This window comes from Sander lucioperca, chromosome 15 (assembly GCF_008315115.2).
Source record: "Sander lucioperca isolate FBNREF2018 chromosome 15, SLUC_FBN_1.2, whole genome shotgun sequence".
Lineage (NCBI taxonomy): Eukaryota > Metazoa > Chordata > Actinopteri > Perciformes > Percidae > Sander > Sander lucioperca.
This window is the reverse complement of record NC_050187.1, coordinates 17178701-17205656: the sequence shown is the minus strand read 5'-3', so window position 1 is coordinate 17205656 and position 26956 is coordinate 17178701. Positions and strand designations below refer to the sequence as shown.

At 40.5% G+C, this 26956-nt stretch overlaps 1 protein-coding gene across 3 annotated transcripts in view; it reads right to left on the bottom strand.

The window, feature by feature from the left end:
* The window catches only part of slc35f3b (solute carrier family 35 member F3b), a 54216-nt gene that overhangs the window by 9628 nt on the left and 17632 nt on the right, over positions 1-26956 (bottom strand). For 2 of the 3 annotated variants that reach the window (XM_035992301.1, XM_031303031.2), the window contains exon 3: positions 2973-3315. In XM_035992301.1, the coding sequence (XP_035848194.1) occupies positions 2973-3315 (343 nt within the window). Of the gene's footprint in view, positions 1-2972; positions 3316-15517; positions 15931-26956 lie in introns of those variants that run through there. The other variant, XM_031303039.2, reaches the window with a different exon arrangement.

Here is a 26956-nt window from a genome sequence, read left to right as displayed (position 1 = left end):
AGCAGACAGTCTAAAGCTATTTGCCTGACTGACAGTCAATGTGTCACAATGTAACGTGAGAGAGGAACCAAAGCGTGACATTATGTATCAGTATCAAAATACTTGATAGTGATCCTGTCTACTCTGTTACTATGTTTGGAAATGTTCTACTCAATAAGACATTACGTTGCATTACTCTGCTGTGATGCCAAGAAAAACTACACCCCGAGTCAAAATATAACATTTTCGAGATACTGGCACACTGTGCTCTTGAGTTACACCATTTACTCTGAAAGCTGCTGGCCCTGTGAAAGTAATGAAGCAGCATTAGCTGAGGAGTGGCATTGTTATGAATCAGCTCCAGAGAGCTGAGTCAGCAGCACTAAACTCGCACCCCCTTTATAAACACATTGATTCTGTGGCAATCACATTAAAGTCTATCATCATTTCATTACAGACACTGGATACACCACCTTCAAATCCAAACCACTGGATAGTTTGTGGGTTGTTTCTGCTGTACTGCTGCACTTGTGAGACCTGTAATCTGCATTGATTTTGGAAAGCCTTCCAGATCTACAACTGCACTGAGGAAGGTTGTAGAGCAGCATCCAGCAGCAACATGTTTCAAATCTGCAAGTCGTTCTCTGGTGGTAGACATTTTAAAGAGCCTGGACATCATTTGTATTTGGTTTCCTTGGTAATGAGAAAATAAAAATCAGCAATAGAAGTCAATTTATTAGCTTTTTTTCCGATCTTTTAAGTCAATTAAGCAACTTAACTGAGCAAGCTCCAAGTCTGCAATATTAAAACCTTAGGAAAAAAAGCTAGTAAGTGCACCTTGAGTTAATATTGTTTTTGGACAAACTACTGTCTCCTAGGTCAAGAATCATACACACTAATTGTTATTTTAGCTGCCCAGAGAAAAACGCTAACATGCAAAGGTTTCAGGAACTGAGAAAAACATCCTTGCTTTCACACTGACAACTTTTGAATTCATTCAAAAGACTTTTAAAATGATTTCTTAATAACCAAGAACAGTCAAACCCTCTCAAACAACAGCAAAGAGAAGCATGTACTCCTCATATTAAAGTCAAAACATGAACAAGCAGAACTTGCTGATTTGATTTTATGAGGTGATTTATATTTATGTCTCTTGCAGCTACAGTATGTCAGGTACATCTCAAAAGGTGATGCACAAAGTGTAATGAGGAGCATCTGCCTTTTACAGTGAAGGAGTATCTTTGTATGTCGTATCTATGAGGAGAGACACCAGCTATTACCAACGCCAGGTCTTTGCCTCTACTTTGGTCCCTGATTTATATAAAGAGACTGGACAGCTATTACAAATGTCAACTTTTGGTCTCTATTTCTCCGCATGGTCTAAGATTCACCAGCAGGTCGATTTAAATAAACGTAAAGGAAACAGAGTGTTTGATATACGGAGCACAGCCGAGGAGGAGTGGGAGCCCCAGATCCTTGTGCAATCCCCCCCGGCTCACCCATCCACCACACCTTTCACATACTACCACTCTCGTTGTCTCTTTGTGCTAAAGTAGCACATCAGGAAGCAGATTTTTGCCAAAAACCCATGATGAATGGATCGTTTTAAGTGTGAATGCACCTCTAACACACTTAAGTTTATATTCTTTAAGGTTGCTGCAGCAGCATAACTAAAGATGGTATTGGAACCTGATATTACAAATTAAGTTAATGGTGGGCTATTTTGGAAAACAAATATGAACAGGGAGTGACTGTGCATAACTAACCAGCAAACATGGAAGGTAAACAACTCTGTTCATTCAGTAAGATTATCAACAGGCTTACATTAAGAGAATGCTGATATTCCATATTCTGATTGTAAGCAGCTGTCTTGTCTTGCGACCTTTTTTGGGGATCTCGTCCCCAGGTTTGAAACCACTGTATTCATATATTTCCCACAAGACTTTTCAACAATCTCCACAGGATGTGCCTAAGCATTTCAGCTGTAGGTTTTATCTGTATAAAGAAGACTAGTGAGACTATTTCTTCGTTCCAACAAACTTTCCACAAAATGATTTCTAATGACTGCATTGCATTCTGGTCTACTGAGGCTGCTGTGGATGGGGACAGAGAGAAATTGCTTTATTTTCTATGATGGGAAATTGTATGAGATAAAGTCAGTGCATCATCACTGAGCATAGAAAGAAAACAATTCCTTTGACTATAGTTGACTTCACATACACGGTTGATATTTTTTTCGTAGTCATTTCTGTTGTAGCTGCAGAAGAAATATTTGTGATGTGTGTGTATTTGGCTTGGTAGCCATGACAATAAGAAAAACACATTTTTAACAATTGAACTTGAGAAGTGTTTTAGGGTGGATAAGATGCACTGTTAAGTAGACCCTTATGAAGTGAAATGCATAATATCCTCCCCCTTATAATGGTACATTGATGCATTGTCAGCATTACTACAATACAACATTGTTCAGGGCACTGAGATTCAGTTTTGCCGTTGCATATGATTGCTGTTGATCCCAACCTTAAGTTTGAGCTCCATATGAAATCTCTTGTTCAGTCTTGCTTTTTTCCAACTAAGGAATACTGTGAAAAACAGACCTTTACCTCAAGAGTCGTCCATGCTTATACAGTATTACGTCATGTCTAGACTACTGTAACACCTTGTTTACCTCGTTTATCTCGACCCCTGTGGTCAGCCTTATTTGTATTTAAAGGAGCTGTTTGTATTTTGCAGGGACCTCCAGTTTTCAGAGCTGGGACTTCTGGCTGTTCCAAGGTCAAGGAAGGTGTTTGTGCTTTTGCTGTTGTTGCTCCTTGACTCTGGAACAGCCTCCACAAATTCTCAAAGAAGCCAAATCAAAACCTAATTTTAGTTTGGCTTACTTTGTAGATGTACATTCTTATTTCTCCTTGTTTTATATATTATCTATGTTTAAAAAGTGATATGTAAGTAATGTTTACTTGCTCACTTGCATGCAGTGAGAGTCTTCTCACCTGAATCTCTGTCTGGGCGTCTGCCTCTCTGGACTCTTGCACATATGGCCGATGTAGTAGAGGGGGAAAAAGAGGCAGTTCCAGGAAGTGGCGAACCAGGTGAGGGTGAAGGGGGCGTCAAACTGCTTAAAGGTCAGCTTGGCCAGCTGAGTAGAGCCTGCCCAGGAGGAGCACACACATATCACCATGGCGACTCCCCACAGGGCCTTCCGCACCTGTACGGTTGTTACTCTGATGCAGCAGTGGAGCTTCCGTCTGTTGGAGCCGGACTCCGCTCCGGCCGCAGCACCAGCAGACTGTGCGTCTGTGGTGCCCACCACATTCTCCCTGATGCAGTCTTCTCCTATGGATGAACACATATGTGTTAGACTGACAACTAAACACACTGAAATGTGTTCTATGATCAGGAATATCTTTTTCAATAATTTGTCAGCTGAGGAATTTTATTATGCCCTTAAGCATTATACATCTCAATGACAACTAAGACCTTTTACATTAGAGTGTTTTCTCCATGTGAATGACTTCAAATCACCCATGTCTTTTTCTGGCTAAAAATAGTTTATTTCACAGTTTAATTGAACTTGAAGGTGGTCAATCAGACAGACATCTGAGTTTAAAATGTGGTGTTCAAGTGTGACAGGCTGCAGCCAAACAGAGGACAAAAGAGGGCAGATCTGATATCCAATCCAAGACAACCTCTTCTCCACCTTGTGAGTTACAATAGCGCGTGCGTGTGTGCGTGTGTGTGTGTGTGTGTGTGTGTGTGTGTGTGTGTGTGTGCATGTGTGTGCGTGTGTGTGTGTGTGTGTGTGTGTGTGTGCTTAACTTTGCTATTGCTCCTGTCAGAACCTGATAGCATCCATATTTCTTCAATAATGTGGGAATTGAAGCAAAGTGTTGATGTGCTGTTTTCTGTCCCACTCACACCCACTCTGTGCTTCAAAGCTGATTCCTTTACCAAGGTCATTTTGTTATCTCAAGTCATTGAAATCACTCATGGATACTTTGATTATTGTCTCCTCTAAACAATTCCGTTACAGCTGTTTAATCGTAGCGTGGAAGCATAAAAGCGAAGAAGCTCAAACGCAACATAACAAAATATATATTATTCATACAGGAGATCTACATTCACTCACCCTCCCTTTATCTCTCAGTGACATTGTGTATTGACAATGAATTAACATATCTTGGCTAAGAGCACAGAACAGTAACAAAGAACACCAACACTATCATTAGTAAAGCCCTAATAAATAATGTTATTTATATTTGAGTCAAACAGAGCCTATAGCTAAACTTTTACCACAGAAAACAAAACTGCAAGATCCCAACCTTTAAATCAGGGCAGTGTAAGTGAGGGGACAACACAGTAAACAACACCCAACTATATGCGCTCTGTTCATTCCGGCTGTATAATAATATGCACCATTCATCTTCTATAGCTTCCTGCCTTCCAACAAGTTAAAACTGAGGGATCTCTCTAATGGTGCTTCCAGAGGTAATGATGTGCCGCAGGGAAACTTTTGCCGATTCATCTGCACTGTACAGTGCTGACTGGAATACAGAACGCACTTCAAAAGGCCTCAGCGAGACTACCATAAATCTAACTTAGGTTGGGGTTACACTGTGATAATTCTCATTGTACAGCAACAGGACACTGAACCATCTCACATTATTTCATCTAGTCAGCACTGATGACACTGTCTGCCTTCATGTTATTGTGATCTGTGCAGTCAAAGGGACACCTATTGCCTTGTTTGCTACTATTTTACAAAAGAGCTGTATACAAGGCCATCCATCATGCCCAATGAGACGACTCATTCTTCTGGAAGAGCTGCCTCTGACCTTGCCAGGTGGTCTCATCATATGACAGATTAACATCCCTGATGACTATCGCCTCCCATGCTAATGCCCCGGCTTCCCCAGGCTCTCTGCTGAATGCACAAGAGATTCTGATTTCTGTTTATCTGCTACGGAAATAAATGTGATGCAATTAAGATGAAAATATGCTGCATAATTTGGGCATCCTGAACAATGCTTTTGCACCTGAAAAAAAAGCACTTGACAGCTCTGACAGTTTTGGGGCACATTTGGCAGCAATGAAAGATGATTCAAGATCATTGTCTGTTCTTGCAATAAAATGATGAATCAGCAAAGACCAAAAAAAAGAGACAGTAGCACGTGGATGAATGTCTGTCAAAGTCTTGGGCACAAGGGTGAGAATTAGGTTTCTCTATTCTGAGCTCCAAGCCTCTTTGTCTTGTTCTGAAGGTCATCTCATGTTTACGCTTCCCAGTTTTTGTCCTTCCTGGGCCTCCGTCCCACATCCTGTGGCCCTGGCCACTGCTCCATACTGCAGCACAGTTTAATCTTCAAAATGCAGTAATGGGCCAAGCCAATCAGCCCCCAGAGAGGCACTGGGGCCCAGCTAAGCACTTCCAGCTCTGGCACATGTGAACACACTGAGTGAAGTGTCATGACAACATCAAGCGTAGTGATATTCTTTTCACCCAGTAAGCTAATATATAATATATTATATAATACATATAATACATTCTCTCTTTCATTAAATGAAATACATTGTATAAATTATTAACTGAAGCTTCTATGATTAAATGCTGAGCCATCAAGGTATATTCATTTGTTACCCACTGACTCACTGCCTCAATGATATGAAAGTAACACTTTCGATAGCCTGATGATGACTAATGATACTGTATCAACCTTGAATGGCGGTGATAACCGATATGGAGCACTGCTGAACTCATTAGTGTGCGAGAGCTAGGTCAGTAGAGTGGCTGAGTGAGATAAAAAGGCTCCTCCACTAATAGCATTTGAAGCCATTATTACCATGACTGAAACACAGAGGAAGAGTCTCCTTCTGTAACTGCTAAATGATTAACTGAAAGCTCTTAACCTTATCTGTTTGTAATCAAATGGCAACTGTCAAGGTCAGACATTACTGCAGTAAAGAGCCTATATGCAATCTTTGGATTGATTAAGTGTATTTTTTATTATATCTCAAAATTAATCTCAGCCTTTTTCATACTAAAACAGATTAAGATTAGGTGTAGTTGCAGATTGCTGTATTCTAGCAAATATGTTTAATTTAACACTAGATGAAAATATCTCCACTCATTCAACACAGTCTATGTCCAAATGTGCTTAACTGAATGTAACAGGCATCTGTGAAATCACTGGAGACAGCAAAAAAAGTGTTGGCATCCTTGCAGGACCAGCGTTGGATCCACTCTGACAGCTCTATGGCTTTTCCTCCGCAAATGCATTCATCCTGACCATTCAGCTGAATTAAGGCATACTAACACCTTAGAATTCCATATGCACAGGTAAAGGTGATAGAGAAAGTGTTAAAAATAAGTTACATAAAGCATTTATCAACAGAAAGAATAATATTTCAGCCCTGCTGGGTCTTTAACACAGCGAAGAGTACAACACTTTTCTCTCTAAGTAACATTTTAGAATACAAATCCACTTGTTCTATGCAACATCTCCCCACCTGTGTGTACCACTAAAGGCAGAGTAAATCAATCCTTTTTTTTTTTTTTTTTTTTATTAATATTTTTGACAGACAGTACAACTTATGTCACCATCACAACTAACAAGAGATCGATATCATCCACTGTCCTGTTTTATGAATACAGAAAGAAGAAAAGACAAAAAACAAAAAAAAAAAACAATAGAAAACAAAACAAACAACAACCTCATATGCCTTACATTACATTATTCTACCAGTCAACCGCTATATTGGATTGGATCAGATTGTTATATTCAGACAGACAACCCATCTATTGCCATCAGGAAGGAGCCCCAAACCTGATTAAAGATATCCTCTCTCCCCATTACTCTGTAAGTGACTCGCTCATACGTAGCCATTCTTGTCATTTGTTCAGCCCATTCCCTAAAACAACATAGAGTAGATGACTTCCAGTGCCTCAAAATTATTCTACATCCTGTTGTAGTAGCTAGACGTATCCATAGTCTTTGTCTTCCGGTCAGAGTGTTATTGTCTGGCAGCAGACCCAGAATACACAGAGCTGGGGTCTTGGTGAGTTGTAGTCCGAATAGATCATTCAAGAGTGTAACAACCCCATCCCACAAATGTGCATTTTTTTCACAAGAATACAACATGTGTACCAGAGTACCCACTTCCTTCTCACACCTCCAACATATGTTACTGTCCTTAAGTTTTAGTTTGGCCATTTTACTGGGGGTCCAGTGGTTTCTGTTAAGTAATTTGTACTGAATAAGCTGAGATTGAGCTTCACAAGAACAGTTATGCCAGGATGCAACCAGCTTCATCCATCTATCAGCAGAGATCTGTTCGCCCACATCTTTCTCCCAGCACAGTCTCAACCCTTCCAAGTGGGGTGGACGAGCCTCCCTGAAAATCTCATAAAATTTAGAGGCTCCACATTTTTTATGTTTAGTTACCTGGACTAACTCCTGAATCCTAGTCACGGGGTCAGGATTCTTCCCCCGAGTAGCTTTAATGCAGTGCCCAATTTGTAGGAATTTCCAAAAGTCCTCTTGTGTAAGGTTATATTCTTGCTTAATTTCATCAAATGACTTCAATCCATTTTCGCTAAGCAAGTCACAAAGCAAGTTTATTCCAGCTTTTGCCCATTTCTCCCACATAATAGATTTTTTGCTAATTAATATTTTTTTGTTATACCAAATAGAAGATTTAGGGGTAAGATGCGGGCTACATTTTATATGTTGATGAGCACTCATCCAGGTTTCCTGTACAAAAGTCAAAACTGGGTCCTTAAAGGGTACCGGTCTTCCCATCTGAGTAAGAAACGCCTCAAGGGAGGTTGGAGCCACCAGTTCCTCTTCTATTTTAACCCAGGAAGGCACCTGCTCCGGTGAATTATTTATCTTAGCTAACTGGGAGAGTGAAAAGGCATAATGATACCACTCTATTTTAGACAGTGATAAGCCTCCACTTTCTTTAACTGCATATAATTTTGATCGATTAAAGCTTGGCTTTTTGCCTGCCCATATATAGCTCTCCACGACAGTATTGTATAGTTTCAAGAGGCTAGGGGGGAAACTTAATGGAAGCATGTACAGAATATATTGGATTTTAGGGGAAATGATCATCTTGACCAAGTTAATCCTACCTAACAAAGATATATTCAATTTAGCCCAGTTTTGTAAGAGAGGTTGAATAGCCTGAATAACCGGAGAAATGTTAGATTGCATCACTTTGTCCAATCCTGGTGTCAATTTGATCCCTAAATAGGTCAGGCCTGCTGGCATCCACTTGTACTGCCATGATTCCCTAATGTCTGGAGGACATATTTTAGAGATAGGCATGGCCTCTGACTTAGCCCAGTTAATTGTGTAGCCAGAGATTTCTGAAAATGCGTCGATAATGGAAGAGATCTTGGATACTGCTGTGTTTGGGTTACTTGTGATCAAAAGAATGTCATCAGCGTACAAAAAAAGCTTATGTACTTCACGGCCCATTTGAACCCCTTTAATGTCTTTACTTTCCCTCAATGCAATTGCCAGTGGTTCCAGAAATAAGGCAAATATCAGCGGCGACAGGGGCGAACCCTGTCTGGTGCCTCGACTAAGTTTGAATGAAGGTGACATCACACCATTAGTAATAACTGTAGCCATCGGCTCTGTATATACTAGCTGTAGCCACTGCCTAAAGGATGGACCGAAGCCGAATTTCTCCAATGTATGAAAGAGGAAAGCAAATTCAACTTTATCGAAAGCCTTCTCCGCATCTAGGGAGAAGGCAACTATGGGGTCTATATCATTCCTGGTTTTCCACATTATGTGTAATATTCTGCGGAGATTGTCAGCTGAGCACCTATTCGAGTAAATCAATCCTATATGTTCATCTGTCTGCCCATAGTGTTTTAGTACACTCAGCACCTCATATGGAGAGTACTGAATATACGTCCTACTTCCAGTAAGGCCGAAGCACCCCAACTGGTGTTGAGATTTATCTGGCCAGTTTTCCAGTTTTTCTCCCATCTCAGTCCACGCTCCACCCCGCAGAATCTGCAGTGCAGATCTCTCCTGCTGATAGCTGCAAATCCCAAACGTGCCAGCAGAGCCCTGCCTGACTGCCTGCTCTCACACTTCACAGAGCCTGGCCATGACAGGCCGTGAAAGCCCAACTATGTCCCTCTGTAGCTCCCTGAACAGGCCACCGCCTACGCCACTCTCTCTGCCGTCCTGCTACTCCCAGAGCAAGAACAGAGATCCTAGCAGGCAGCAGTGACAATAACGTCAGGCTTGTGTTGGTTCACCAGGGTGGCTGTACAACTGTCTGGAGCGCTTCACTGGGACCTCAAGTTGGAGAAGTTTGTCTGTTTGGCAACACCTTCATGGGAGTGAGAGTGCACAGCAGCGCTCTGCCTCAGTGATTTAAGGAGGTAAACAGATCAATCACCAATACACACTTCAGAGGAACTCTTCTCCTTGTCTTACTGTCTCTGCTTGGTGATGAATATGAATTGACTGGTGCAACTCATTCTGTCATGCTCATAATCAAACATTATACCATATGCAGTACAATATAATTCAATTTTTTTCAATTTTATTTATAGTATCAAATCATCATAGTTATCTTGAGACACTTTACAGATAGAGTAGGTCTAGACCACACTCTATAATTTACAAAGACCCAACAATTCCTGTAATTCCCCCAAGAGCAAGCATTTAGTGCGACAGTGGCGAGGAAAAACTCCCTTTTAGGCAGAAACCTTGAGTGGTGAGTAAAACTTCCTTTTAGGGAGAAACCTCAGACAGACCCAGGCTCTTGGTGGGCAGTTGTCTAACGGTGCCGGTTGGGGGTATGATGAACAGTGGCAATTATAGTTACAATAAATATGCAGGGTGTAGCTGGGTGTAGCAGGACATAGCATGACGTAGCAGGGCGTAGCAGGGCACTGCAGGGCACTGCAGGGTGTAGCTGGACGTTGCAGGGCGTAGTAGGGCACTGCATGGCATAGCAGGGCACTGCAGGGCATAGAAGGGTATAGCAGGGCCCCTAGCAGGACCACAGCTGCAACCATGATTTAGGTGCCACCCTAATCCAGGGAAAACTGCTGGGTGAGAAAACATAAGCTAAGAGCTGCAGAGAAGCAGAGATAGGGAGGGGCGCACCGTGACTGTGGTTACACACCCTCCCCCGCTGGTCTAGGCGAACGCTGCAACTCCTCACTCCCTAAATGTAAGCTTTCTATGAAGAGAAGCAGAGATAGGGAGGGGGTGCGCCATGACTCTGGCTATACACCCTCCCCTGCCGGTCTAGGCGAACGCTGCAACTCCCCACTCCCTAACTATAAGCTTTATCAAAGAGGAGAGTTTTAAGTTTACTCTTAAATGTGGTGACGGTGTCTGCCCCCCGAACCCAGACTGGGAGCTGGTTCCACAGAGGAGAGGAGCCTGATAGTTAAAGGCTCTGGCTCCCATTCTACTTTTAGAGACTCTAAGAACCACAAGTACTTCTGGGAATATAACATTTTACCATAATCTAGATTTTAAAAATGAAAGAGATTCTTTGCACAGATGCAAGATGAAAATGCAAAATGCTTGTTCTGTCAATCTTTGGCTGTCACACAACATCAATCATTGCATCAGTAGTCTCAATAAAAATAAATCCTTCAATCCCATGTTGACTAATGCGGTTTGTCATTCCTGACATGTCAAAGTCTGAGCTTTACAGTCTGTAAAAAATAAGGCATAATCTGGGAAGTTGTATGAACTTCACATTAGAGAAGGATGGTAGTTTCATCATGGCAGGTCAGACAGACAGGCAGAAGACAGACAGGCAGCAGTCAGTGTCTTTGTAATCTCTAAGTCTGACAGACAGTGGGAGTCTGTGATACTTGGCTGTGACAGCTTGGTCAGGCCAAGCTGACAGTCAGAGGCCTTTCAACACACCAAAGCAGGCTCATCTGACAGGCCTGTCTCGCTCAATAACACAACAGAGAGTCAGGCGGTAAACACGCCCTGCCACGCCAACCAGCTGATAGGTGGGACCACATGGGCTGAGGGGACAAAGGCCCAGGAGGGCAGACAAGGGCAGTACCGTTACTGATCCCGCTCTCCTTAACTCCCGACCGGTTTCTCCTTCAACCTCAAAGGACAACGAAGCAACTTTCTCACTGACCTGCAAACTTGTTTGTCACTGCCCTGACCTGCCCAGCTGGTTCAACAGATGGTCACGATACAGGTCAATGCTGCAGCCCTCTGATGCCTCATTGGTAAGTGACATGACAAAACACAGGTGCAAGCAGGCCAGTGTGTGTTTGTGTTTGTGTCTGTGAACTGTGTGTTAGAGCAGAGCAATAGCAATTACTCATATTTGGCAGCGGGTACACTGCCCAACAGTATATCCCCCAGTCCTGAAGCATCCCTCCCTTTCTCTTGCAGTCCCTTACAACAGTGACTATAGCCTGATGGACCTGCATTTTAACTACTAGACTAGACTAGACTGGCAAGAGTCCAAGCACTTTCTGCGACAAATCAATATCAAAAAGATTGGCCACAGCGCCCCTGTTGAAGTAATGGATAAGCAACCACCGCAGGTGTACACTTAGAGTGTCTGCCCAAACAGCGGTTTTACTCCCTCCCTGCACTCCTATTTTCAGATAATTTTTTTTGCTGACATTATTTTCAGGCTGGTCACAATTAGTTACCACAACTGCTGTTGAGATGGTGGAAATGTTTTGTTATTTCATAATTAGCCTTCTATGTACACCTCAACTGTACCATCAGGTCTACTGGCTGGATAGGCAGCCTTCCTACACCCTGAAGAAAGCCTTCGGATCAACTCCCTCAATTTAGGATTAGAGTTTAGAGCTTCCTTTCTACACATTTTTGCAGAGGATTTTTCTCAAAGATGAAACACTACGACACAGAACGCATTTTTTTATATGACGTACAAATGAGATATGCAGGAAGGAAGTCATGGCAGCAAATCTCAAATGAACGTATACATCAATCAATTTAGCACCTAACATTAATCATCTAATCAGTTTAATATGATTCATTATGGCTTTCTCTGCACACACACTCTGCATTTATGTAAATAAACCTGAGCAAAAGCTTGGCCTTGTGATAAAACAAAAGCCCTGTCATTGTGTATTCATTGCACACCTATCAAGTGAGAAAGGCCTGATTTACTTGCTTTACAAATTTATTTAAAACCATTACTCCTCTGACTACCTTTAAAGTCAACTCCAATTACTTTCAAAGGATCAAAGTGAGATGTGCCTTTTTAATGGAGCTTGGAAAGGAAAACTCCAAAATGATTGTCATAGCTGCTTCTGGTGATCTTTTAACACAACTGGTGAAAGTTAAACACATGTATATGTATACTTTTGTTTCGACAGATGTAGCCTCATTTCCATGCTGAGGTTATTGCTAGTCACACAGGCCTGCATGTGCATTTGCATACAAATAAGACACAGGCAAACAAGTATGAGATGCAAGATTATATTTATGTCTTTTGTGAGTGCGCTTGAAGGAAACACATCCTGTTATTTTTGTTTTTAACATTGATGATGATTCAGGTTTTTGTGTTCTTCACTGACTTTTCATCAATCACTTCAGGCAATATCCACACAAAGCAATTAGTCTAATACTTCTTTAATACATCTTTAAAATCTTAAAGCAGACAGGATACGCTAAATCCATCTCACCAGGAAACACTGAAGATCCTATACTATGTTAAATGAGTTCATTATCTGTACATTTAAACCTCTACTTCGTTATAATTTGCTATGAATCGATTGATGTACAGTAGCCTGTGGCCAAGGTACACGGAGCCCTGAAGAAAAGGTTCAGTGTGCTGATAATAGCAGCTGGTGAAATATGACCAGCGTCCTCTGGGACGTATGTACACTGAATCACTTTTCAAAGACGCCTGTTCTGTTTCCAAGTGTGTGATGGAATTACAGAGATTAAAGGGATTTTTATGAACTTCTTACCCCTGCCTCTGATGACACAACGCAGACATTCCCCAAAGACATCACCATTAGAAATACATTTGAAGAGAAATCAATAATTATCATCCATGGGCCATTAGTTGGGTTGATTTGTCACAAGGACACATGTAGGAAGAGGTAAATACTGCAGATGAAGGCAGTGAATCAAACTTGTGGCTGTAGAAGACAACGGGAGATAGACTTTTGTCACAAAACAAAATCAAGCAACATTAAAGGAACGTATGATGATTCTGGGATCTGCTGCGTGATGATCGATTGTTGTGTTTCTAGCCTCTCGTGATGATACCAATAATAAGTCTGATGTCAAAATTGATTGGTTCCATCAAAGCACAAAAATACGTAAAAATAACTAGAATTTCATGCTGAAATACGAAATAAATCAAATTAGACTTCTGAATGTGGTTTCAGGTCTTGTAATTGCTGTTTGAAGACTGGGCATTGCCACACTAATACTCCATGGCACTGTGGATGTTAACTGGACATGCACACAAAAAAAGACCACTGAATATCCCAAACTGAAAAAAAATACTCTTTGACAGTTGGGCGCAGGTTGTTAGTGGGGAGAACATAGGTTTTGGAGCTGTGGTTACACAAGCAGTGGAGTCTCAGAAAAGCGGTGTGTCGATCCGCTGTTGCCCCCTGCGATTCCCTTTTCCTTCAAAGCAGCTACTGAAATGGGAAGCTGAACATTCACATCATAAACGCTATAGCTTTGACTCCCTTTAAAAATGTACAATACCGTACTATCACCCTCAACACACACATTTACATCCATTTCCATCCACAGCATAGCTTTTGTTAATTCTGTATATAGAAGCTTTTCAAATAACAGCCCACCATCTCAGCTATTCTGAGAATCAAATATTTTGAGCTGACATTCACACTAATAAGCTTAAAAATCGTTGGTAATCCAGCAGCAGTGATTCTGAGGTTACCCAGAATGCATTACAGTGACTAAATATATGCAACACAGTTTAAACAGCTATAGCGTCTGGTTAGTTAATTTGATTTCTGCAGTGTACATATGAAACTGCATGAAAATACCTCATTTATATTCTAGCTGCTGGTCTTGTTATAAATTATTAAGTATTTTCATATATTTCCACATTAATAAAACTGTTGCGAACTCCCAAACATCAGGAGGTATAGGTTAAGCTTCACTGACAAGTCTGAGTCAGCAAGATCTGTAGCTCAGGTTTTTACAACAGAGCATGAGAGGTACACAATTCCACAATTATTTATATTATTGTCTTCATAATTAACTGTTGTACTAAACCTTGTTTTAGAGGCTACACTGACATTTTGACAAATTACCTCCACTTGCTGCGCTGTCCCAATTTGACTGGTCGCCATCAGTGTTTATTCAAGCACTACATTACTGCACTGCACAAACTACATCTACCAGCAGTGTAACATTAAGCTGATCAAATAGTAATTATATATGTAAGTCATCACAACCTCTGAGGACTCTTTTCATGCACCATGACATGTGTATGTGTGTTTTAATCATGCAAACATTAATAAAACAATGAAAGTTGAAGACATAAGTGTATGCAAAGAATGCAAGTTTATATGCACCAATCATTTGTCAGTTCAATTTAATCCCTATTTTCTTTTTTTAGGTGTGCGAGGAATTACTTCAGGTGCAAGGCACTAAAATGCTGTGAAATCAGCAGGCAATTTAGTTTACTCTGGTCTCATGCCAAACACTGAGACATGCAGTCCTCTGAGCTGAGGGGTGGATTAAAGAATGCATAACACCCCTCCTTTGCACAAGTCTGAGTCATTAGAAGAACACTGTAGAGTTGGGAAGACATGATATGAGACTATACTTGTTCAAGATGGCAGGACAGGTGATGCAGCAACACACACACACACACACACACACACACACACACACACACACACACACACACACACACACACACACACACACTAGCTGTGACTCTTGCAGCCAGTGATGGGTGGAGGGTGGAGAGCGTGAGGGGGAATCCCTGCTGCAATAACAACTTAAGATCCTACCAATGGAGCAGTGCATTTAATGCGTCAATAACATGGTAATGCAGGTCTATTTTAGGCTTCATTTTGGGGTTTTCAGCAACATCACACGATGAAAGAAAATCATAAATAAATAATGCGATGAAATTCCGAGTGACGACCTGCATGGAATTAATCAGGATGCTGTCTGATGTCAAATTGTTTGCATAAATGTTGTATCATAGATTTAACTGTAGCCTAAGTTGCGCGCTTGATTGATTCCCGTGTTGTTTTTTCTTGCTCGCAGTTCTAAAGTTGCCTCTTGAATGAGATAGCCTACGTGAGTAGCCCTGGGAGAAATATTTCAGCTGAAATCCTCTCTCTCAGATTAACAGAGGGATGCTTCTAAATGTAGAGTATTCTGTGAAAAGACATAACAGGCTGCCCAACACACACACACACACACACACACACACACACACACACACACACACACACACACACACACACACACACCAGCTCCAGTTTACAGGGTTACAGGAGCTCTAAATAGATATGAACTCTCCCTACCTTCCACTTTGGTGAGGGTGAGCACCGGACTGTTGCACGCGGACAGCGGGGCAACCCTAGCGGAGTGTTTCTTCATGATGATGAGCTCGGATGGGCTGAGCTCTAAACCGCTTCGACTACATCCCTGAAGCTGATTTGGTGCAGACACCAGACCACTTGATGGGACCCTTGATGTTTCTAGAGCCGGTCTCCTGCTCTCTGTCCCCTCGCATCCATACAACTCCCTCTTGATGCTTTTTTTTCTACCTCCGTCGTATTCCCCCACCCTCTTCCTCCACTTGCCTTCCCTCCCCAAATCTGCTGTATCCAGTGCGTCCTGGCTGGTCTCTCCTCACGCACAGTCTGGCAATTGCTGCAATTCGCCAACGTCACACATCCATCAGCATCACGATCACCTCCCACCACCCACCAGCTCCTGTCCCAAGGCAGATGTGCCCGGCTGTCCTCCCCGACCCCCCGTGGCGGTGGTCCCTCCTGGGCAAAGGAAGCTCCGCATGGAAGTGACTGGACGAAGGCACTAACCTGGCAGCATGCATGCAAACTCTGAGCTATAAATGGACTCTGTGACAGATTTGATGGGATCAATGCAGTGAAGGTGGGAGAGTGTTGTTTAGCCCATTAACACTCTTTGGAGTATTTTCAGGAGAATTAAATTATATTGAAACGAACTAATCCTTTATTTGATCTCGCGACCACGTTGACTTCCTGCAATTAAATCTTCCTGAGGGTCCCCAGATTGCACTTTGTAATACAATCTTCCTATTTTTCGTGTTTATGCTCCTGGGTTTTGGTTTATGGCTTTATTGTTAATACATTTTAATTCTAATAATAATACATTTTAAAATCGTGAATGTGTTTCATTTAATCTGAAATTAGCACAGACATTGTTTGGATTACCAAAGTTTTAAAGACAAGATGTTTCCTTCAAGGTCATGCATGCAGTTCTTTACCTGTTATTTTGCATAGGTGTGTACAGTGTGTTAACTCAATGAACAGGAAATATTATCCACAATTATTTATAAACCCAGTTTATAGTAGTATGAGATTTTTTTTTTTTAATTTTTGGAAGTGCTACACTCTTCAAAAATGCTAAATGAATCCCCCTATTTGAGTATTAGATCACATGTTTCTCTTTTTTGCCCAGCTGGGTGGGCATGTGGGGTTGATAAAGAAGTTATGGACATTAGGGAGTTGCAGATTTTAAATGAGAATGAAGGGCAGTTTAGGGAGATTAAAAAAATAATAATAATAATGCAACTTCACATTAAAGTCTATCAGAGTCTCTCATATTTAAAATATGCACTGCGTATAACTCATTTGTTATGTAAAGAATGAGGTCAGGGATTGCTGTGGAAATAAATAAAAACTGAGTTGGCGGCCCACTGTGACTGAATTGATCCAAATGACAGCAGAAACATTGACATTTTGAATGACATTAACACAAACATGTCCCACAGTCTTATGATGACTAGGCAAATACACAACTTCAACTATTGTTGTGCTTTAATTCACTAGGCTATGGGAAAAATGTCCTATATGCACTGCCATGAACAAACTCTAGCTGTTGTGTTCAGAGTTTCCTTCCAGCTGTGGTTTGTTAAGGGATTGAGACCTAACTCCCAGCTGACTGACTGATACTCTGACTGACCTGGGTCACAGTCCTGATAGCTTTCAGTTTCACATCACCCTTACATATCCTGTCTTTGACTTTCCCAAAGTCATCACAGTTCAAATTGTACTGGTATAAGTTTCAGGCTCATTCACGAGGTGCAGAAAACATTGTTGAGTGTCTCTTGACTCTTGTCTGTTAGGTCTTTCTACCAAAAGCAGGAATTGGTTTTGAAACCTGAAGTGGCAATTGAGAGCTTCACATCAAGTTTCACAGCACTTTTAAACTAAGAGCTGTCCAACTCACTTCGTGGAAGCAGCTGGTCAACAGAAATTGTTTTATTATGTCATTCTGCATGTCAGTTGTGTTTTACTCCTGAGGAGCCATTTTACACAAACAGATAATCCATCAGAGGAAAGCAGATCGCTGTCAGTGGTGCAAGTTGAACTGCTGAGTATCGATCTGTCAATGCCTCTGCTGTCCCTGTGACCCTGCATCAATGTCTTTAAAGACATACATATGAGTGTGACTGCAGTGGCTCTGTGTGTGTGTGTGTGTGTGTGTGTGTGTGTGTGTGTGTGTGTGTGTGTGTGTGTGTGTGTGTGTGTGTGTGTGTGTGTGTGTGTGTGTAAAAGCCCCTGAGTGTGAGCATGCCTAAAGGAAGCTGCACTGAATAATTCACTGCTTAGACTCTACCTCACACTTAAGCCCTGCCTATAACTAGGACAGGAAGCTCTAAAAACACTCTTGTCCCAGACCCATTCTGACATCCCTTAGCAGCCAAATGCACTGGATCCTTGACTATTTTCCATTGCTTCCCACTCTTGTGTTTGGGTTTGCAAAGGGGAGATGTCAGGAACAGTGGATGGGAGCTAATTGATGAAGTGCAAGAACTCACAGCGAACGAAGTAAAAGAGCAGCACAGGATGTTTGATGGACAAACATTATAAACATGTCACCTGTGAATTATATTGTTGTGTGTCACGGTGAAAGATTCCATATCATGGTTTTGTGTGTCTGTGTGAGTGTCAATTGGGCTCTGCAGCTGCCAACTGTCACTGGGAACTACATCATGTTGTCAATGTTCGGCTTATATGTTAAGAACAAGAACATTCAGTCAGAGTGCACATGCTATTATTGATACAAAAGACAGGGAGGTGGAAATAGGTGGAGTGGGTGGGATCATTAAAAGATCCCAGTCAGTGACTCATAGACTTTTATCTGTAAACATGGAGGAGGATCAAATCAGTCCATGCTCTGAGACGCCACATGACAGCTCTCTCTCTCTCTAACACACATTCACAAAATATATGAATAGGGATAAGTGTGTATGAGCATGAGCAATAAAGAAGTGTAAAAGGCCCCTGCATCGGCACAGCCTTTTGAATCCCTATATCTACCCAGACTGATAGAAGCAGATCCGGGACAGGACATGATTATTCTTTCATGTACAGCGGGATGTACTAGTGAGCTCCAAATAAGTGTTTTTTTAATGTTTATTCATGCTGAATAATGAAGGGAAGCTAAAGTAGCCATTGTCCAGGTCAAACAATCTTTAACTGCACCAACTGCAATCAACCAGACGTGGGTGATGGCTTCATATGAAACCTTTCTGGGAATATACTGCTTTGTAAGACATTATGGGATATGTCATTCTAAACAATGTTGCTGTTAGGTGCGAAAAGAGAAAATTGAGGTGGCTATACAAGGGAGAGACAGCAAAAAAGCTGTAACAACACATTCGTGTTAGCTGGTCTTCCAGAGAAACAGTAATGGCTTGATATTGCTCAGGAAATGTATTTGATGGAAAAAGGTTTTTTGGGGGGGCATTTTCACCTTTATTGGATAGTTGAGAAAGGCAGACTGGAAACAGGGGGAGAGAGAGGGGTATGACAAAGTGAGAAAAGGTCATCGCACCAGCTGGAATTGAACTGATGACATTGCGGTTATGTGGCATGCGCTCAGGTTTAGTTTTAAGTTACTATGTTGCTACTGTCACATGTTGACACAAATACTCGCAATCCATCCAATAGTTGTTGAGACATTTCACTCAAAACAACAAATGTCAACCTCATGGTGGCGCTAGAGGTAAAGTCCGATGATCGCCAACGTCAATAGGATTTATCCTCTGGAAAATATAAACGTCTGTACATATTTCTACAGGATATATAAAAACTTTGACCTGCTGGTGGCACTAGAGGAAAATACATGTTCAATGGATAACTGTTTTGAAAAGAAAACTACATAAGACAGAGCTTATGAGTAAGAATTGCACTTTAGTTAATCTTCCATCCTTGATATTTCCATCTACTTGATACATCATGTATTCAACAGTTTCACAATTACAAATCAGCTGTTTACTGTAATGCTACAGAACAAGGTGAGAAGTAGGAAAATTAGGTAGTCTGAAATCTATTATATTGATCATGCATAATTGTGTTTCACCTGCAAATCAGATGTAGAAGATGATTGACTTGGATTGCTAAAAGGTGTGTGTAAGAGTACATGATTTATTGTAGTTTGATCTAAATAAACCAATAGTGCCAATGTGAGTACATGTGTCTGGCTTAATTTGTGTATAGCAACTGTTTGGTACAGACTGTTGGCACTGTTGTAATTGCCTCTTTGCCAAAACATTAACATATTTGTTATTGGCATTTCCTATCCATTCCAATGACACATCTAATCTTGATTTAAGACAAATCAATTACTTGTCTAAAACCAGTAAGAAATACTTAATGTTGTACTTACTCAGCTGAAATTAAGGAACCTTGGAGACACTTGGCCAGAGCATGTCTGCTTTTAAGATCCCAGACATTTTCTCTTGAGCCACTATGATGTTGACATTTTTAGTTTTTAGTGAAACATCTCAACAACTATTGGATGGACTGCCATGGAATTTGCGGGATCCTCTGACTTTTCCTATAGTGCTTCCAGTCAAATCCGAATGTTCCCTTATCCAGTGAAATATCTCAACATCTGAGATGCCACAAATGTTTGTACAGACATTCATGGTTTTCAGACAATGTATCCTGGTGACTTTTGGTGATCCCCTGAATTTTCCTCAAGTGCAAACATGAGGTTGATTTATGGTTTTAAGCGAGATGTCTTGACACTATTGGATGGATTGCCATGACATTTTGTATACACATGTATGTCCCCCTTCAGGATGAATTGTACTAATTCCTTAACTTTTCATTTAGCACCATCATCAGTCCAAATATTTGCAGAACTAATTGCATTCCCATCAACAGCAAATGTTAGCACACTAACACGCTAAATTTAGAAGGTGAACAGGTTAAACATTATACCTGCTACATCAGCATGGTATCATCGTAAGAATGTTAGCGTGCTAAAGCACTGCTCACAGAAATGCTAAGATTGCTCTTAAGGGTTAGGTTACTTTTTCCCAGCTTTAAAACCTTCAGACATGACCAACTTTCACAGTATGAGTAAAGCAGATGAGGTTATGTATGTAAAAAAGGAAATGGGTTAATTCAGTTTAATATTACCACTATGAATATTAATGGTGCATTGATTAATATTATTAATATAAAATATTGTCAGCGTTGTTTTTTTAGGTAAACTAAAGAGAGGATTTCAGTGTTTGCTTCTCTCTGGAAAAAAAGAAGTGCATTTTTAATCTCGTCTGAAGCATCTCCCCCTCCACTGTTCCACTCCAGGTCACTTCTGGCTCCTGCTTAGCATGGGGAACAAGTAGCAGAGCTGTAGACATGAGAGCTGAAGGTTCATTATGGAACTTAAGGAGTCTGTCTCACTGCCCTCACGCTTACTCCCAGGGCGTGAGAAATAAAAGAGGGGAAGGTTGTGGCATATAGAGTCCTAAATAACAGCTTGTTTCAAGTACCAGAAAGGTCAAGTCAAATTAACTTTCCCTCTTCCTGGGCCCTATACATCTTCAGAGTAGACACAGCTCATCTGTGGAGGCAGGCGGCTGTCAAGGTAGTTCAACCAACAGCAGTTTATTGGATTAGTGGCCATAGTGGGTTCCCCTGGAGTGTAGGAGACAGAAAACAGTTGCCAAAAAACTTTCCCCATTTTAGTTACAGTACATTACAGAACGACATTGTTGGCCCACACTTGCATTGACCTTTTATATATATATATATATATAAATGCTGCCTTATTGTGATTGATCTAATAGTGAATACACTAGCATACATAGCTGATATAACGTCCACATAAACGTTGTTCATCAAAATGATTTTTAATTGCAAATCAACCCCCTGTTGTCTGGGAGTAAATTAATACCTCTGTGCATTATTGTAATATAAATTCTCTCCAAGACAAAAGCAGCATGAATTATATTTGGTGTGATGATATAAACATTAATAGTCCACTCCATGGGACTTGACAGACTATCTAGTGATGTTGCTACAGTACATAGTCAACCCCAAAATAACAGACAGACCAACATTGCTCTGAAGAAAGTTTGCTTCGAACTCAGAGTGAGACAAACTCACTTTTTTATGTCTTTGGTTTCAGTCTGAAGATATGCCACATACAAGTTAGTAGTTAAACTAAATTGCTGGATGTCATCAGTAGTCTAGACACACAGACACTTTAGGGCTGTAACTAACCATTATTTTAATTATGTATTGATTAATCTTCATATGAGTTTCTTATTTACAAGATTACTCATTTAGTCTATAAAATAATAATAAAAAAATTAGTTTACACATTTATATATTTACAATTGACGAACAGTCAAAAACCCAAATATATTCAGTTAACTATCACAGAGGTCAAACAAAACCAGCAAAATATTCTCATTTGAGAAGCTGGTGGCAGTAAATGTGAGACATTTTGGATTAATCAACTGACTGGGAACTTTAAAGAGAAGAGTATGTGTCAGAGAGCTTATAACCTCACCCTCAAAACACAGAGCTGTCCAGGTGGAAGACAGAAAGTAATCTGCCCTTAAAAATATAGTAATGTGGGGCTTCCTCTTAATTACATCCACAGCTAATAAAGTCCAGCAGCATCCGTCAAGTTGTAATACCAAGTGATAGCCTTATAATCACACACCCCGGTGGCCCACGCCGAATTAAGAAGAGTGAGTCTTCATTAAATTTACATCCCACTAGAGGAATCAGCCACCGACAGTACATTTCTCCTTTCCAATTAATGTTGTTTCAGAGCCACAACATGTAATGTGTAAAAGTTTAATTCGTGGTGCAGATGTGCAGGCAGGCTCAGAGACTCAGAGTTCAGTATACAGCCCTGTATGCTGTTGGACATGTGGGTAGAGATGCTTTAACTGAGACAAGAATGATTCTGACCAGTACCAGACGTAAAGGGAAATAATTAGCAGAAACACCATAATCACTCACACAGTTACACATTCATATCTGGAAGCCAACCTTCCAGTCAAGCCTTCAAGCCTTCCTAACCAACAAGTTGGCAGGAAGATGGTACACTGGTTTTGAGGTTGCCCCACTAATGAAGTGGACCGTGGTGATTACATATTTTGTCTGGTTGTACTGTCAAATTATCCTTCAAGAGGCTACTTAACTCCTACTCACTCCAAGAACAAAGATACTGACATTTCCACCCCAGCTGCTGGTTCCAGTTTCAGTAGAAGGTAATTTATGCCCACAGAGAAAGATACTTTCTCTCAATTCAATTCAATTTAATTCCAAGATCTTTATTTATCCATTAGTAATTTCATTTGTGCAGAGCATCAGTGCATATATAATCCATTTACCTACCATTGGTTCATACTCTCCTCGTCTAAATGGCGCTGGCTCCCTCTGTTGTCAAGCTACAGTACAACTATTTCATCTTTTTTTTACTAGGCAGGCAATACAGCCTAAATAACAAGTTCATTTTAAATTTTTGTATATATTGCTTTGTAAATTAGATTTTCATTTTGCACCAGTCCAGTGTTTCATTTACATTTTATACATTTTTAACATTCACAGCTGTCCATGGATCTGAAATGGAAAAAAAAACTCCCAGCTGTTTTTGCTGAAGCGAGTCCTCTTTAAACCATAGACTGTATATTAAAAGGCTATGCTTTAAACTGCACTTATCTCACTGTGCTTGACATTATTCATCAAATTGTTCTAAATTGCTGTAATTATGGGACAGCATTTCCAAAAGCTTCCCTCCACCATTTATATGAGGCCATTACCTGAGCCTGAAAAGTGTGGGCATGACAGTCTACCATATTCTGTTATGCCATTTTTTCCCATTCTACCATAAAATAGTCTCTTTTTTTTAAAGAGAAAGAAAATATGCTCTTAAATGTTGCATTATGTTCCAGTTACAACAGGTAAATCAAATATTTATACATACAGACCCATAACATGTAACAAATAGTACATTTTAAATATTATGTTGCTGTGCTTTAAATATTAGTGTATGATAAAAATGAAAATGGAAATATAAGATAATCATACATGTCATACATCCTTGATATTAGACAATATCCTGACATTGCAGAGCCTCAATTGTGCCTGTAGGGGGCACTGTGACACCATGTACACACTGATGACACAGACACCTGCTCAGGGTTTGGATGAAAAATGACCAAGAAATCAAACTGTAGCTCAGCAGTGGAGCAAAAAGTGGGACAGCAGTAATGAAAGGTGATGATGTGACCCACATACACACATGTACAGTACACTTAAAGGAAAACAGAGATACACATTTAGAAGCACACAACTCTGCTGAGAGATTTTAGATGAAAACACAACTACAGAACACACACACACACACACACACACACACACACACACACACACACACACACACACACACACACACACACACACACACACACACACACACACACAGGTGAAAATTAGTAACAAACAGCATGGTGACTCTTTGTCTTTGTCCTTCTCACTTTCACCTATCTTTTCTGCCCATACTAAGGACATTGTTAGAACTCTCACTCCATTTTTTTTATTTGGGACATGCTCCATAGTGAGGTGATAAAAGGCTAAAGCGAGCCCAGAGTGACCTGAAAAAGCACTGACATCTCTATTGGCAACCATGTGGAGCCTATGGGTTTCCAAAAATTGGTCAATATTATGGAAAAATAATGTTAGCTTAAAATAACTGATATAACTGATAAACAATTAAAAAATACTGCTACAACGGTGGGTCCGGTCCAATGCAATTATTTGTTTTCAAGGGGTTTCAGCAAAGGGACTTTGTTATGCAAGTTTTAAAGGCAATATTTGACAGAGCTCCTGAAATCATCTGTAGCATTGAAGATGGACTGGTAAAAAAAAATGCATTTGGATCAAACATTTATTTTCAGTTTTAAGAAAGGCCAAATCATTTAAATAGCTGAGCAATGTTAGCTTTTATCAAATGTTACACAACCACTAGTATAAGTGCATTTGACTAATTTCAGCAACGGTTTAATACACTACACACAATTCATTGCTGGTTTTGGTCTCTTCGTGGGTTAGGTTGTTGTTAAAAATAAAAAGATAGATTATTTCCAACCTTATCCTTTAATTTGTCATTGGGAATAAGATAAAATATAATGACATGTACATATAATATATATTGTATTGTGTTATTTTACATTCAGGCAGCTAGCAAAGTTAAATTAACATGAATAGCAATCGGCAATGTGAATTTCAACAAGGCTCGGCTGAATTTCTGAATTTCTGATATACTTTTATTGAACCCCACGGACAGGAAATGTTCTTTTACCCCTTTCTAGTTTGGATGTTGCACTGAAAAGCCAGTATACTACCACAGATAAAAGGGTTGCAGAAGGAGTGAGGAGTTATTTATGCTGCTGAAGGATGCTTCAACACGTAGCGCTACACAGGGGATCAAACCTTTGACATTCACTTTGGAGACACTCTCGCTAACTGCCAGACCAATCCTAAACAACAAATGAAAAGAACATTATCTGAGTCTGAGCAGTGACCAGGTGCAGAATCCTACTGCAGACCTTCTATTCACTCCTCCAGCAGAAACAGCCTAACTGTCTCCCTGCCAGCAACATGGGGCCTTAAATAAAGGATTTGACTAATCTCCATCTTTGCTAAATGTGGTGCCATGCTTCTGACACAACTGTGAATATCCGGGGCACAAATGAGGCCGGCGAATAACAGTAAAATTATACACCTGAGAGTCTACACCTCAATTATGCAGAGATTTGACGATATAAATCATTTTGCTTGAACACAATTGAGGTTGACAGAATGACAACAATTCTCTGCCTTTTGTGGTAAATAATTCAAAGCTGGGGAATAGGTCCAAACACCAGGAAAGACAGTTGGCAGTTGCAGCAGTAACAATATGAAAGTCTTTTTTCACGAGGGATGAGTGGTGTTTATTGATGGCCAAATGGAAAGAAGAAATTAATTCTGCCCTGTATACCAGCTTCAGATCTGTTAGTTTTTGTCTTTGAAGTGTTCAGATTGGATGCTGAGTCCAGCCAGGGCGCTTTCAACACTGATCAAACTGGTTTCTGATGACAAGCGAATCTTTGCATCCACTTATAGAAGCAGGTGTTTGGAGGCCCTTCAAAAGGCCAGGAGCAGGTGTGTGTGTGTGTGTGTGCTGTCAGTAGGGTAACATTCACACCCTTTCTCTCCTCTACCTCCACTTCTAAGTCCAACCTCAGACAGTGAGAGCACCCAAGCAAAGTAAGCCTTTAGTGTTGGACAAAAATAGAACTTGATGCCTTGCATTCCCAAGACTATAAATGCACAGCACTTGTTAGGGTTAATGGGAGAGATGTGTTCTTTATGATGAAATTACCAAAAATGAGGCAATTCATCATTTCAATGAGAATGCTTTTTATTATAGGGAAGTCTTCCATCATGGGGGACAAATGTCACCTGAAATCATGCTCCATTCTCCACAGTAATTACCCTGAATTCACAGTGCGGAAAGAAAGAAAAAGGTGCTCTAGATCTGAGGGTTGTATTGTCTGTATTTCAGAACATTTGCACCACTTGGACATGATATTGTGGTAGAATTTCATGGTATACTAAAGTATTGACTGAAAAGCACACACACAGGTAGCCTTTAGGTTTCCTAGAACTTTTAAAGTATCATAACGGTTAAGAATTGTGGTAAACAGGATGTCAGAAAGAATGAGCAGAATACTGAGAGGTCTGACTGACCTGGAGCAGATAGCCCTCCTAAGGCAATCTCTAGGCTAGACATTATTCAGTACTTTTCACAGAATGTGTGTTCCCAGAAAGTATGTCATCAGGGAGGAGTACTATAATCTTGCACTATTAATGTCATGTAATGTGTTGTTTGTGTCAGTTGTACTGCAGAACAAACTCAGGTCTTCGTTCATGAAAGAAAGATAAAAGATAATTCATTGATTCATCCTCAGCATATGAAAGTCTTCATCAATATACAATTTGCCTTTAAAAGCTGTGAGCATGAAGAAACTTAAAACTCTTATTTACAGTAATCATACTAATATTTATACTAATATATTCTCATTGTTACCATATGTTTTCTTGGTCAAAAGACTGTAAAAGCACTTTTTAAACTGCATATTTTGGCAGCCAGTGGAGATAAAACAGTAGTCAAAGCTTTTAAATTCTTGATACAATTTCCAGTCATAAACAGTTCTGTCACAGTGCTATCCTTTCAGCGTGGAGTGATTGTGCATAGTAAGTACTTGGGCAAATGGAGGCCTATGCATTGGCTTGATTTGAATAAGCATTGTGAATAAGTAGTTGTTCTGTACATGTAGTGGGGTGAGGGATGTGGACCAGTCAGATCCCTGAGGGGGAGAGGAGGTTCCAGCCTTCCTGGCTCCTTCTGTACTCCTCCATTGCCTGTCGGCTCTCATCTCATGTCCACAG